This window comes from Symsagittifera roscoffensis, chromosome 4 (genome assembly GCF_963678635.1).
Source record: "Symsagittifera roscoffensis chromosome 4, txSymRosc1.1, whole genome shotgun sequence".
NCBI lineage: Eukaryota > Metazoa > Xenacoelomorpha > Acoela > Convolutidae > Symsagittifera > Symsagittifera roscoffensis.
In genome coordinates, this window is record NC_087065.1 from 46434487 (window position 1) to 46448350 (window position 13864).

Here is a 13864-nt window from a genome sequence, read left to right on the forward strand (position 1 = left end):
TGATTTTTCCCTTTTTTTGACTACAACCGTTGGCCGATTCGCCTATTTTACTATGTCTGTCGAATATGCCTAAGTTTTTGGTTTATGGCAGATCCTTGTATCACACGACTCGCAAAAAAAATTGAAAAGCGTTTTATGTGTTTTTCCAAGATTATTGTCGGAAGATTCTGTGCTACTTGCACAGCCACCGGCTATCTTTGTTAGGATTCTCTATATATCGGTTGAGAAAGTAAAAGGAAAATATATATCATATGAAAAGATCAAGTAATTGTTTTGAGTTTTGAAGAAAAGATGGACTATTAGCGCTGTATGTGTTTTTCAGATCATTTTCGACCTTTCAATTAGCCATTTTTCGAGTTGCATATATCATCTGCAAAAAAAACTGACATTTTGCGCACAATTAAAAAAAATTGTTTTACCTGTAATCATTTTGGTAAAATAATGGCGCTAAGTACTTATTAAAGCGTGTGGGGGAAAATTTTTTCTTTTTTTTCTTGTTTTTATTTATTTTAAATTTTTGTTTGTAAAAAAGTTTTATGATAATTTATTCTTTTGACTTCACGGGTTAGTCAAAACAATCAAAATTTTGCCTTGATACGAGCAGTCTTGATTTGTTTTTGGTTACCCAGTTAGAGTCGTTTTGTCTATTTATCTAAAAAAAAAGAAATAGAGAAAAGAAACAAAAAAAGAAAAAGAATCAGTATTTGGCAATGCCCCAGATTGCCCAAGAAGATTTTGAACATTTTGGATATGACATACATGCAAACCCAGTTCTTAAACATGTGGATTAAGTTACTTACAAGTAAACTGAAGCTTTTTATTTAAAATCTACAAACTGCCTAATAACTCCACAGACTCCAAAAAGTAGCCGTTCCAGTTGAGATGTTGATGCACGGGTTACACTTCGTTAAAACTTTATTTGGATTATTTGTTAAAACACGGATTATTAAGGCTCGGTGTTTAAGACAAAAGTAGACTATTTTTGTAGTTTTTAACAGGATGTTAATTAATAGTAAATACAATTTTCAATGAAATTAGCTCCAAAAAAACTAATCTGTGATTACCTCTGCTAGAATTGCGATAAATTATGGGATAATTGGCTGGCCAATTTGGTTTAACAATATTTTTGCAACAATATTTTTAGAACAAGTTTAAAAAACAAAAACTTTTCTTGACTTATATGCTCTCTTTTTTGTCGTTCTAAAACTAGAAAAACCGAATGAAACAGAAACAGTGCAAACTTTCATCGAAATATACAACCATTTTTAATGAAGACGGCTGGTAAGAATTTAGAGCCTCTACATTTGGAACTGAGTTGGCGCTGTCTAAAAATTTTTGCCTGCAGCGTAGAACATGTCATATAGACTTTTTTAAACAGTAGTTAAATCTTTTCAAAACATCAATCTGCTTGATGGATTAGAAACTTGAAGGCCGTAAAACAGAAATGCTTGAGCATAAAATGAGAAAAAAATGATATTTTATACCATTCTAATGTTGCTCCTTTAATCACACAGTTTTCCCAAAATAATGAACTGAAAAGGATTATTTTGAAAGATTGCCCCCTTTCTTGTAACTTCCTTATAGCTATAATTTGATAGAACTTGGATTATTCGCTTGAAGAACTCTGACTTTTCTTTCTTGTGGTTTACCCTTAAATCTTGTTGGCTATTACAAGAAAAAAAAACTATTTCAACGTTGCGTTATAAACTAATTTCACGCCAGGCTAACTTTTCCTGTCAATTAAAATGCCTTTAAAATTTTTAAAGGTTAATTGTTTTTGAACTTCAAATCACATAGTTCCGTTACTTACATTTCAAAGAAAAGGGTTAAAAAGTGGAGACAAAAATATTGATACTTTATCTAAGAAGCATGTTAAATTCTTCGATATCAATTGTATTTTAATTCCGTGATCACTTAATTGAAGCAAATATATTTTTGATCGAAACAAAACTTTGAACTTTTTTAGTTTTCAGGAGACTCTGGGGACTTTGAAGTCAGGTTGGACTCTTTTGCAGTCGATGGATATGGGAAAAACTCAGCTTTAACAAAAACATTCCGACCCATCGTCTCATTTCCGGTCCATATCATTGAGGAAATTTGCCCGCCAAACATTTTTCGAGGGGCCCTACTTTAGTTTTAATTTTACCAATCTAACAAAATTTTCAAGTTGTAACCTTGACGCCGAAGTCTGAGATGAAGTTTGAAATGTTAAACGGAAACTTTATATCATTTTTTGGATCAAAAACGTATAAATAGTGCTTTGATCACATCATCTAGAGGCTCGTAAGGATTTAATGGTGGTGTTATACAAAAGTCAGTCGTGTTTTGGATTGCTAAAAATTTTACGATAGAAGGAGTATCTATTGGATTTCAAATGAAATTGAAAAAGCCAAAAAAAGCAGCAGTAAAATTGCAAAAAAATTCAACAACTATAAGTTGACCCTGGCTTCTAATTACCTTAAAATCAGATTTACACAGTCTATGAATTGTCCATACTTTAAACTTTCAATAGGCCCTAATTGGTAACGAATGTCTGATGTTTTCGCCGGAATTTTTTTTTGCTAAAATCTACCTCAAATTATTGACATAATTTAACACGGAATTGGTTTTGAAAAACTTGTGCCTATTTTTAAATACAATGAAGCAGAATTGCATATATCAAGCTGAAGAACTGAATCGTTTGACTGCCTATTAAAATCAAAAAATAGCAGTCGAGCAGTAAAAAATTTTAGACGAAAGGTTTTGAAAAGGTTAAAAATTCAAGGAAAAAGATTCCTCATTGTTCTTAAAATGTGAATTAGAGAAATCTGATAATGCGGTAACGCGTATTTTGGAAATATATATATACCTGTTTGCGGCATAGTCTCAGCGTTAAAAAAACTGGTAAAATAGCGTACAGTAGATAATTCAATTTGACCCAATTTGATAGTCCCACAGCTGTGCAAAAAAAAAAACGTTCAAAAATCTTTAAAACACTCGTTCAGAAATCTTTTTAAACGTTTGTTGTAAATTTGAGCTCAATATCAATTTTGTTCTCGCTGTTATTGATAATGCTCATTATAATTTTAAAATCTGTTCCGGAAAAAACACTCCAAGCAAAAATCGAAAGTCCGAACCTATTTACAAGGTAAACAAAAAATTAAGCCAAAAAAGCCCCGTTGATGATTTTCTGAATATAAAAAGCACCCTAACCACAAATTTTTTGCACTTTTTTTTCGAAAGAAAACAAACATTTTTTTTCATGTTCTTATTTCACATTATACAATTGCACAGTTGCGTTGTTTTATTTTAAAGAAAATAGGCCGAAAATAATTGTTTCATTTCAAAAAATTAATTGTCGTGTCTTTTTTGTTAAGATTGCTTTAAAATCTGACTTTTGATGAAAATGGTGGAATATTTGTGCAAAAAAGAATTTTTTCTCACGAAAATTTTTGATTTTTTAACCAGTACTATCTTTATGAAATTGATGTCTTGATGTAAAATTTAACAATTTTTTTCCTCAAAAACTGTTTCAAGTTGATTTAAGGACGAACTTTTGTCCCAAATCACTATGTCACTGTAACAAAATTTATCACTTTGTAGCACTTTGTGAAAATTATCACTTTAATTTTTTAACCTGTATCATCTTTATCGTACTGATGCTTTAATATCAATTTTATCCGGTTCACAAATTGTTTCAAATTGATTTGAGACAGAATTTTTGTCCTGAATTACTCCGTTACTATAAAAGAGTTTTTCACTTTTTTCTTTAAATGGCGTGTGGAAAATGATTTTTATAAAGACTTCAAAAAACTACTTGTACCTACGTACGCCCCGCCGAGGGGCTCTCATAACTTTAAAAACTTGACTGTCTGGTCAGTCTGAACTGAATCTTCCTAAATGCTTGTTTTTGATGCTGAAAATGTATAAATGTGTTTACGCGTGACGAATTATCCTACGCAACAAAATTGTTCAAAATTGAAATGAGGCAAGCTAATTTGTTATTACCAGTTTAAAATTTTAAAATTTGATATAACCAGCTTAAAACTCATAAATTCTCATTTTTTCACTAGCCTAAAGATACCAGTCAAAAGACAAACAGAACATTCAGGATTTAGGATTTTGCCCTGATACGAGCAGTCTTGTTGTTCTGACTTTCGAAGAAAGTGACGGTATATTTACGCTCGGCGACTTTTTAACTAGTCATTTTTGATGTAGTTTTTTTTAATAATCATCTGCAATTATTGTTATCCTGAGCTCAAATTATAAAATATATATATTTCATCTGTAAGCAATTTTTGTGATTTAGGGTTTTTAAAATTTGCCATTTCGGCCAACTTGGGACAATTTACGCGCGAAATGTTTTGTGCTATAAACGCGTGGAGGAAAAAAATACAATTTTAAGAGGAAGATTAATCCGCCTAAGAAATTGTTTCAAATTGGTTTAAGTAGGTTTCTTGCTTGGGTGCCATAACTTGGGTGCAATTTTTGGGAAAAAACAGTATTTTGAGCACTAACTACCCGGGTTGAAGTATCACCGTTAATTATCATTTTTTCTGTAGCATCCCAGTGATCATTATTTTCCAGCACTGATTCTTATATAAATAATTCAGAGCTTTTGCAGAGCTGAACCTGCGATATTTCAGAGCTATTTCAGTAATGATTTTGCATAAAATCAGCGCTAAAATTTAAACTCATTATAGTAGCTTTCAAAGGAGAGTTTCAGTTGATAAACCCTTTAACTTCAGGGCGTAATGGTAGCAGGCATGTCAGTAAAACTAATAGTTTTTGGATCGAATCCCTGTAAGATCATTATTTTTGCTCATTTTGATAGATTTTTTATCGATGAAAATTGCTATTGTAATTCATCGATGGCGATCACAGTGTTTTTTCACTCTTTTATTGCTTATTTTCAATGTAAGCTCAACCCGGATACTCTTAGTTGCTTTGCTTTGCTTTTTTTCATCCAGCAATTTTCGCTAATCGTAGTTGCAAAAACCGATTTTCTCCGTTATTTTCTTTTTTTTTGTCTCCGTGCAAAAACAAAGAATTATTTTTACCTGTTGATGAAAACTGGAGTGAGATGAGAGCAACCCATAAACACGAGAAAGCAATTCCACGTATCGATTGTTGTTTCATCAATAAGGCTGTGAAAAGCATGTAGTAAAAAACCTTCACTAATAACCCGATAAAACAGGATGACTTCTAATAGTTCCAAATAGGTGATAAATCAGCAAATGTCAGTTTTTGAAAGGTGAAAACATCATAAAACGAAGGTTAGCCAAGTACATTTTGGATCGGTGTGTCTGATAAAAAGGTATAAGAATGGTTTCCCTCAGTGCATAATTGTGCTGAGAAGAATGATAAACAATAAGATGACAGAAAACTCCCCTTTTAATATTTCCATAGGCGGTATTTCCGTTTCTCTTTGATTCCCTTCAAGTCTGATAGTATCGACAAAATATTGAAAGCAGAATGGTGAAAGCTGATTATTTCAGTGAGAAAAGATAAAACATCAATCTGATTGTGTTTTTAATATACGAATGCGTTTTGTGTGACCAGCATTTGTTTTTATTTTTGATGATGATTACGAAGGATGAAATGTGCCGATAAAAGATTCTTTTGACGGGGGAAAGGCGAGTTCAAGTGACGAATTGATGCTTAGGAAACAAAGGAAATTTTGAGGAGCTGAAAGGATTTTTCGGAGGAGCGGATAAACAAGTTGCGAATTGTGGAAATAAACAAAAATAAACAAAGGACCAACCTGTCCCTGTCGTCTAGTAGGAATAAACGAAAAAAGGGACACAAAACTAAATTTGAGCTCTATTTTTCCTTGCCTTTTTTGGCCGCGCTAAGTTGGACTAATCCACAAGATTACTTCCCGTCAAAATAAGTTGCCGGGGAAATTTAATTGCAATACAGTTATTAATCTGCGGTTGGTTTTGATAAAACGTCAGGTAATAAACTAAGACAAAAATGGAAAAGTAACAGCAAAAAGTTGCGTCAAAAATATTGGAAAGGTTGCAGAAATTGGTTCAATGATTTATTTTTGGTTTTGAAGCAGATACAAATTGAAGGTTTTTAAAGTTGTAATAATAAATAGCGAGAGTGGATATTTGATTTGATTAATTTGGGATGGGATTATGGAGCAAGTACAAACTCTTGTTATAATAATATCGGATTAATCTGCCAACAAGTCTAATCAATGGTCTGCAGGATCCCACCAAATTCCAGTGGTGACCGAGATATTGACGTTTTGATCGCACTCCCGCAAAACCAATACTGCCACGGGGTATCCAAAACAAGTGTGAACCAAATACGCACTAAAGTATCCCCCAAGTGGGCTAAATAAACTGAATCACGGCTGTATCTGCTAGCTGGCTGCTGGAGTCGATTTTATGACCCAAAGGTGCCGCTTTATGACTGTACAAGTTGTTTTGCCAGAAGACTCAATTTTCCACCCCCAAATCACGAACTAGATAGTCTATAGTCTTTTTTTGCGGCGATTTACTCGTTGATGCTAGTGTTCGCAGTTGTCGTCAATATAGTCTTCACCTCAATCTTCACCGCAATATAAATTTCAGGATCTAAAATGAAAAACTTCACTTTCGATTTTATCTTGAAATCATTTCATATATCCTTTTTTGAGCTAGAATAAAAATTAAATTGCTGTTTTTGACAGCCATTAGCAATAGACAAGACGCATTAATATTTTATAACCTTGTTTCTACCATTTATTTTGTTTATTTTTGTCTGAACTCAAAGTGATAATGATTATCAAACTCATTTTTCCTGAAAGATGAAGAAAAATTTAATTACGTTGTTGACGGTGCAAAATGTTTTAACGATATCGAGCTAGACCGTAAGCAATAAGTTGTACTTTTTACGAATCTCAGGAGGGGCTAGGAATAGTTAGTTGCCGGTAACTTCACTAGCGTTTTTCTTTTTGGAGACTGAGTATTTCAAAATCAATTTTTTCGATGTATAATTTTTATTTTTTATCTCGCACTTTTCTTGCAATTTTTTGTTACCTATAATCAATTAAAATGATGTCGCGAAATTATCTTGAAAATTCACAACATACTCAAAGAAAGGTTTTCAATACAATGTAATCAAATTTCAAAATACAAGAAAAAACAAGTTTTCACCAAGTTTTCACTACAATCTGGACTATTTAAAGTTAAGAACAAAAAAAGCTTTTGGCTTTTGGACACAATTTTTATGGGACGGCACTTTGCTTACAGCTAAACAAAAAAAATAATCATAATAAAAGTTTTCCTGCGAACTGCAGTGGAGCTATCACTAAACCTTATCAGGTCAGTCCAAAGATGGTCCATTGTAATATTTACACAAATTCCAGACTGAGTCATTTTGTTATCTGAAGTCCTTTTTTGCGACTCAAGACCGTTTTTTGCATCTTGAATTTTCATAAAGTAACAAAATTGTAGCCAAAATTGAGCGGAACTTGGTAGACTTGAAGCTACAGGTCAAGTGCCCACAGTATTTTTCTATTTAGACCAGGTTTGACAATAAAGTTAATAGTTTTTGGTAGAAAAAAATTGTCCCAAATGAAGATATCGACTCCTTCGATTAAAAAATCAGTGTGACTATTTATAGGACAGAAGGAATAATCAAGTTTTTGCCCGATACAAAAGCGTTGATTATATCCAGGTTTAACAGCGGTGAATTAACAGCGTTGATTATTTCCAGACCAATTTCGGCATTCGAAATCATAATTTTAACAAAATGATTTATACACCAGAGGCAATATTGGCACCCTGAGTTTGAAAACAAAACTATATCTCCAGCTAAAACTTTTGAAAAAATTCTCGAAGTTAAAAAAGTTTGGGGGTTGCTTGCTTCGGCCGTAAACTTGAACTAAGTTATGACCTTATCTACGAATTCATCCAAGCTGCTGAAAACTTGAGTCCCAATTATTTAAATGTGGCAATATATTCCGAACCCAAATTTTTTCAAAATTCGATTGCAAGCCTGGTGGTATGATTAAATTCCTGTACGGCCAATGTTAAAATACTTACTTTTTTATAATGGCTAATCGGGGAAGGAAAAGCAAAAAAAAATAAAAACTTGTAGTTTATGAAACATTTCTTAGCAAAACTTACTAAGAGCCAGTAAAAAGGCAGTGGGAACTTTGGGGTACTTGTTGATTCTATAATTAAATTGTATGAAAAAACAATATTGATTTGGATAAAAATTTGTACTTGAGTTCATTTTAAGCTGAAATTTTTGTGGCAAGAATTATTTACTGATACAAACGTCTCTGACCTCTTTCATTGAAATAATGTCTCAGTATCTTAATAGGTGTTGTCTCAAGCTTTCATTTTGTCAATTATTGTTCCAACCATTGAAAATGGGGAGGAACTTTGTATTCTGTGTGTTTTAGTTTTCCTTTTTGTTTTCCACGCAAAATCAGGCACCACAATTAATCATCGAACCGGACTGGGTTGAGTGATATATCATTTAAAACCCTTTCAGTTGTGATTCGAACCCCATTAAAAAGTTCCCAACATTTTTTTTTAGTGTCGAGAAAGACCGGTTTGAATTTTCAGTCTTGATTTGAGCAAATAAAGCGAGCGAGCAGGCTCACAACAGCTGAATTATGCCTAATTTGAGACTTTAAAACTTAATTTTAAGCAAGTTAACTCGCTTTTGGAGTATTTTAGCTTCATTCTTGGAATCAAAAACTTCAAAAAACTTATCAAAAGTTTTCTGCAAAAATTTTTGAAAAATATATTTTTTTTAGTTTTTCAAGTCATTTTTTGAAAACAAATTTTTTGTCCAATTTGCCTATTTTACAATGACTGTCTAATATGCAATAATTATGTTTCTACGCCAGATCTTTTTTTAATCACACCAAGCAGAAAAAAGTTAAACTAATTTGAAAAAAAAGCTTTCTAAACCGTAGTTTTCTAAAGACTATGGTCGAAACATTCTGTGCTTCTTGCAAAGTAACCGGCTATCATTGTTAAACACTTTGTGTACTGTTTTTGGACAGTTATTTCCACGAAACAAATTTTATAGAACACGAATTTTTTGTGAGTTTATTTATTTTCAGTTGTCGCACCGAGGAAAAGTTTACAAAAATATTTCAAATGAAAACGTTTAAAGGGTAAACTTTAAAAAAATCAGCCAATCTTTTTAACAGCTCTTTCAAGATTCACTGCTATTATTCTTCTTTTAAAAAGTATGAGAACTCTTTTTTTTTTAAATAAGTTACTTCTTCTAAAACCCATTTTGAAAATAAGTATCAAATTATCATAATAAGTTCCTATCAATTATGGTATATGCAAGAGCAACAAACTTGATACTATTTAAAGATTAATCGTAGAAACAGGGATAATTTGCAAAATATCATTTTGTCAAGTTGATAATGTTTACAGTTTTAATATTTCTGTAAGTTGCTGCAGGCAATTTTTTGGGAAAAAAAAATAAAAAGCAGATTCTCAATCTCAAAATAACACCTTTTTTCAGACGTAACCGGAAAACAAATTTGTCAATTTTTGTGAAAAAAGGCGGGCTTACCTTTAGCTCAATTTAAGCTATATCTGTAGCAATTTCTTAAAATGTGTCTGCCTGTTGTTGGTTTTGATCTGGCGTTGATCTTTTTTATAACTTCATCCCGGAGGATTTTGAACAGTCTGGACATTAGCTGATTGTTACTAACCAGGTGAATATTACCTGGTTATTGGGATTGCACCGGAAGAAGCGGCGGACAGTCTCGGTTAGCGAAAATCAGAGAGGAATCAGTGGTAAAGACAGTGTACCTAAGAAAGGAAATAAGACAAGATTGGCTTTTGAAGATGAGCAGACGAATTAGTGAATGAAGGGAAAAAACGAGCCAATTCCAAGTTGAATGGAATTTAGGAGTTATTAGGAGGTAGCTATTATTGTCCCATTGGTAGCCATTCGACTGTCGCTTACTTCAATATCAACATTGAAAAAATATTCCAATACTTTTTAAGATTTGAACCAATATTTTGGTGTAGTTTTTATAATTTAACTATGGTATTTTCAGCTATAGTTGGATTAGGTGAAATCACTGATGCGTTTTTCTTCGACTTGCCTCTTATTTGAAGCCTATTGGTTGAAAAAAAAGGTAGACTAAAAATCTTTTCGGAGTCCCGCCGCGACCATTGTCACTTTACAAAGCGGCAACCGGGAAATAATGAGAGAATGATGCGATAACGCATAAAAAGATCAAGCCAACATTTATAAATAAGAGGCACAACAGAATTGACAAAAAGAATCGCACGTCTCTATATTATGCAGTTTAGCCCTTCGCTTAGTACACTGAATGATGTTCTTTTTGCAGCGAGCAAAAAGGGAATCATCATAAATAAGTCACTATGTGTTCCAAGTTCGACCAAAAGTGGTTCAATTTTTAATCCGAGAATTAATTATTTTCCCACAAAAGGTAAGACTACCATTAGCTGAAGGCGTTTAAGATTGTCGATGCCCGGGCTGATTTTAACGTGATGTTTTCTTCGAATAATGGAACTATTAATGGAAATATAGCTCTTTGCTAAAATGGGAGTGTTTGTTGCTTACAATAGAAGACAACAACAAGGAAACAATTGAAGGCTAGAACGATGAGGTGAAAATGAAGTAAACTTGTTCTAAAATGCTCCAAAAACAACCAAAGGCATAAATAAAACACTTCAAAGAACCTTAAATGATTAACTTATCAGCACTTTTACATTCTTTTTGATGAAAAACAAGTGGAAATGTCAAAGCTTTACCTAAGTGAAATCAATTATAGGGGACGGAAACACCATGTGAACTTTACAGGTTATAAAATTACGAGAATGACAACAAACACTTCAAGAAAAAGAGGAGCCCCAGAATAATGAAAAAGCCCGCAATTTCTGCAAAAAAAAAAACAGCCAGATCAAATATTGGCTGTTCAAATTGTTTTTTAAATACTTTAAATTTTTTGGCTGTAAGAAGATAGTTACGTATATTGTAAAATTTCTGCGATCTGGAAGGTTGTTTTGAACTTTATGGTTTAATTATTCTAAGGCCTTCTTGCAGTAGCAATGCAATCAGGTACTCTTAATCTGGGAACTTATTTAGTTTCTTATCACTAAAACTGTTAAAATATAATCATATAAAAAAAACTCCTACCGCTGTTTTTTCTCAACAAAATGTTACAATTTTGATTTAGAATTCAGCATCCAGTTTCCTGTGTTAGTAATCAGTTAATTTACAGTTTTATCAAAAATGTTCACTGAATTGTGAAACAATCCAATATGCTATCAAAAATCTTTCATGTTCTCTCGTTTTCCTGTAAAAATAACCTATTCACAGCATCACCTCTTTAAAGAGAGATGAGTATCAGTGAGGGGTAGGGAGATGAAAGAGAATGAGTATTCGTTCACAGATTATCGAAATGGTAGTTCACGATAAGACATGCGAAAGGATAGGTAGCAAAAATTTTTGTTAAACAAAACAATTATAGTTGAAAAATGTAAAGCTTTTACAACAGATTGCAACAATATTAAATTAACAAAAATTTTGAACACTTTATATTGGCTTATGTCTAAACTTTGAAGCGTGGAAAAGTAACCTATTTATCAATTTCCCAAATTGACAAAAACGATAGTCATACAATTTTCATACAATTTTTTACATTTAAAAAATTAAATCAATTTTTTTATTGAGAATTACATGTCAAGCTTTCTTCCCTAAATTACAAACTTGCAGTTTTTTGTTTTCTCGCGTTTCAAAATTATTATGTTTTTTGCTTGTTTCCAACCACAGCAACTCTAGATAACAAATAGATAAAGGTAGGAACATAATTGTTCCGACCTTCGTAACGAAAGTAACGGAATATTTGTGCTCGGGGTGGGTTTTTTTCTTCAGACGAATTTCGACTTTTTAACTAGCCATTTTCACATTTTTTATACCATTCAAAAGTTATTGTTGTCTTGTGCTTAAACTTAAAATTAACTTAACTGTGATCATTTTTTGTAAAGTTATGGGGGTTCAAAGATTGCCATTTTGGCCAATTTGCGACAATTAACACGCGATATATTTCGCTCTATTAACGCGTAATCGGAGATTTAATTCGTCTTAGAAATCGTTCCAAATTGGTTGAAGGAAGCTTTTTTGACATAATTGATATGTTATTAGGAGCGAAATCTATCACTTAGTTTTTTATATGGCGTGTGGGGGGATAGTTTTTAAATAAATCTTTCAAGAAGTTTTGAATCTTTTTTTTTATTTTTCAGTTACATTTAGTTTTTTCATGTTATTTTTTTCTCCATAGACCTTAAAAAGCAGCCGGAACATTCAGGGCCTCGCCCTGATAGGAGCAGTCTTGTTGAAATTTCTCATAGAATAAATGCATTCTGAGATAATGACAAGAACTAAAACTAGATCTGAAGCAAATGTGTCATAAAAGAACACAATTTCCTACAAATGGCGCTGGAAAACTCTCGCGGAGTATTTTTATTTCATTTCAAAATATGCGTGATTTTTAAATCGACGAAAAGTCTGAAATTCATCAGAATGAAGCTTTTCATTAATAATTGGAGAAATAAACTAAAAACAAACAAAACTGCTCGTATTTCAGGGCAAAGACTTGAATGTTGCGACTGCCCCTTAATCCATATCGAACAAATTTTGGGAAAAAAATTTAGAAAAAAAACTTTAAATTTTAGAGAAAATCAAAATTTAATTGCATAAATTTGAATCGTACGAAAATAATACGACCGATTAGCTAGCCTCAATTAAATATGCAACAATTTTGTTGTGCGGGGTAATTCACTAATTCACCACGCATAACTAGTTCGCGTTACGCTCAGAACATTACAAAAAAAATCTACAAAACACGTGTAGCTCAGTTGAGAGCATGGCCAAACTGGAAAAAGTCAAACTCCCAGATTTTTTTCAAAAAAATGATCGGAGGCAGGGGTAGATTTACGAAGGGTGAGGGGGTGGGTTTGGACGAACCTTTTTTTCCCTCAAGGGTTTGACCCCCTGCCAACCCAAAGGGTCCCCCCTTTGTACTATCTTGTGATATCCATTTTTGGCAAAGGACCCTAAAATTTTTCTAAAAGCGCCTTTGGCGCCAATATTTTCTAATTTTGAGGGGGGAGCGCGCGACAAAAAAACTTAATTTTTTGGTCAAAATTATAAAAAAATTGCCTAAACACGCTTTTATGGCCTGGTTTTTAAAAGTTTGCCTGCGGCGCAGAAAATTTGACCCAAACAAGTTCCTTTTAGTATTTTGGGAGAGCTCGTAAATTCACATTGGTCACCTAAAAAAAACGGTCGACAAAGTTTTCGAAAATTTTTTGAATATCCGCCCCCTCCCTCAAAAAAGTCCTAGATCCGCCCCTGATTGGAGGTAAAACATCTTTTCTTTATATTTGATTTCAGTGAGACAAAATCTTCAATCATCGGGATCAAAAAAATTTTTTGTCAAAATTAATATTTCGATCTCCGAAAACTCACTGAATAAAAAAACGACCCAGCGTAAAAATTCCGTTTTTTTCGAAAGTGCTTGAATTTTTCAGGAGAATTTTGGAAGTTGCACTTGTCATGCAATTCCTAAATTAGGAATTGTATGAGTAGAATCTTCTTATAGACTCATCGTATGGAGTTGTATGAGTAGCATTTTTGTTGCAAGCAAGTCAACCCGGGTTGTTACTTATTACGTAAGGTTGAGAAATAATTTCTAATTTGAACAAGACCGCTCGTATCAGGGCAAAGACTTGATTGTTCCGACAGAGTTTTAGTTTCTAATGAACGTTTTCAAATTAAATGTCTGAAGAAATTTTCAAAAGAAATCTGAGAAAATTTCAAACAGTTGTTTTTTGTTTTTTTTTCTGAAATTTATTACCCCAGACGCTATGTAAAG

General features: G+C 32.7%; 2 protein-coding genes across 12 annotated transcripts in view; both read right to left on the bottom strand.

The window, feature by feature from the left end:
- The window catches only part of LOC134843793 (uncharacterized), a 331722-nt gene that overhangs the window by 285407 nt on the left and 32451 nt on the right, over positions 1-13864 (bottom strand). The gene's annotated exons all lie outside the window — the stretch shown is intronic.
- LOC134844143 (receptor-type tyrosine-protein phosphatase S-like) overlaps positions 1-13864 on the bottom strand; it is a 114981-nt gene that overhangs the window by 96322 nt on the left and 4795 nt on the right. For 8 of the 11 annotated variants that reach the window (XM_063860661.1, XM_063860669.1, XM_063860670.1 and 5 more), the window contains exon 2: positions 5040-6566. In XM_063860661.1, the coding sequence (XP_063716731.1) occupies positions 5040-5139 (100 nt within the window). In that variant the 5' untranslated portion in view covers positions 5140-6566. Of the gene's footprint in view, positions 1-5039; positions 6567-9301; positions 9320-9522; positions 9636-9678; positions 9996-13864 lie in introns of those variants that run through there. The other 3 variants (XM_063860663.1, XM_063860666.1, XM_063860667.1) reach the window with 3 other exon arrangements.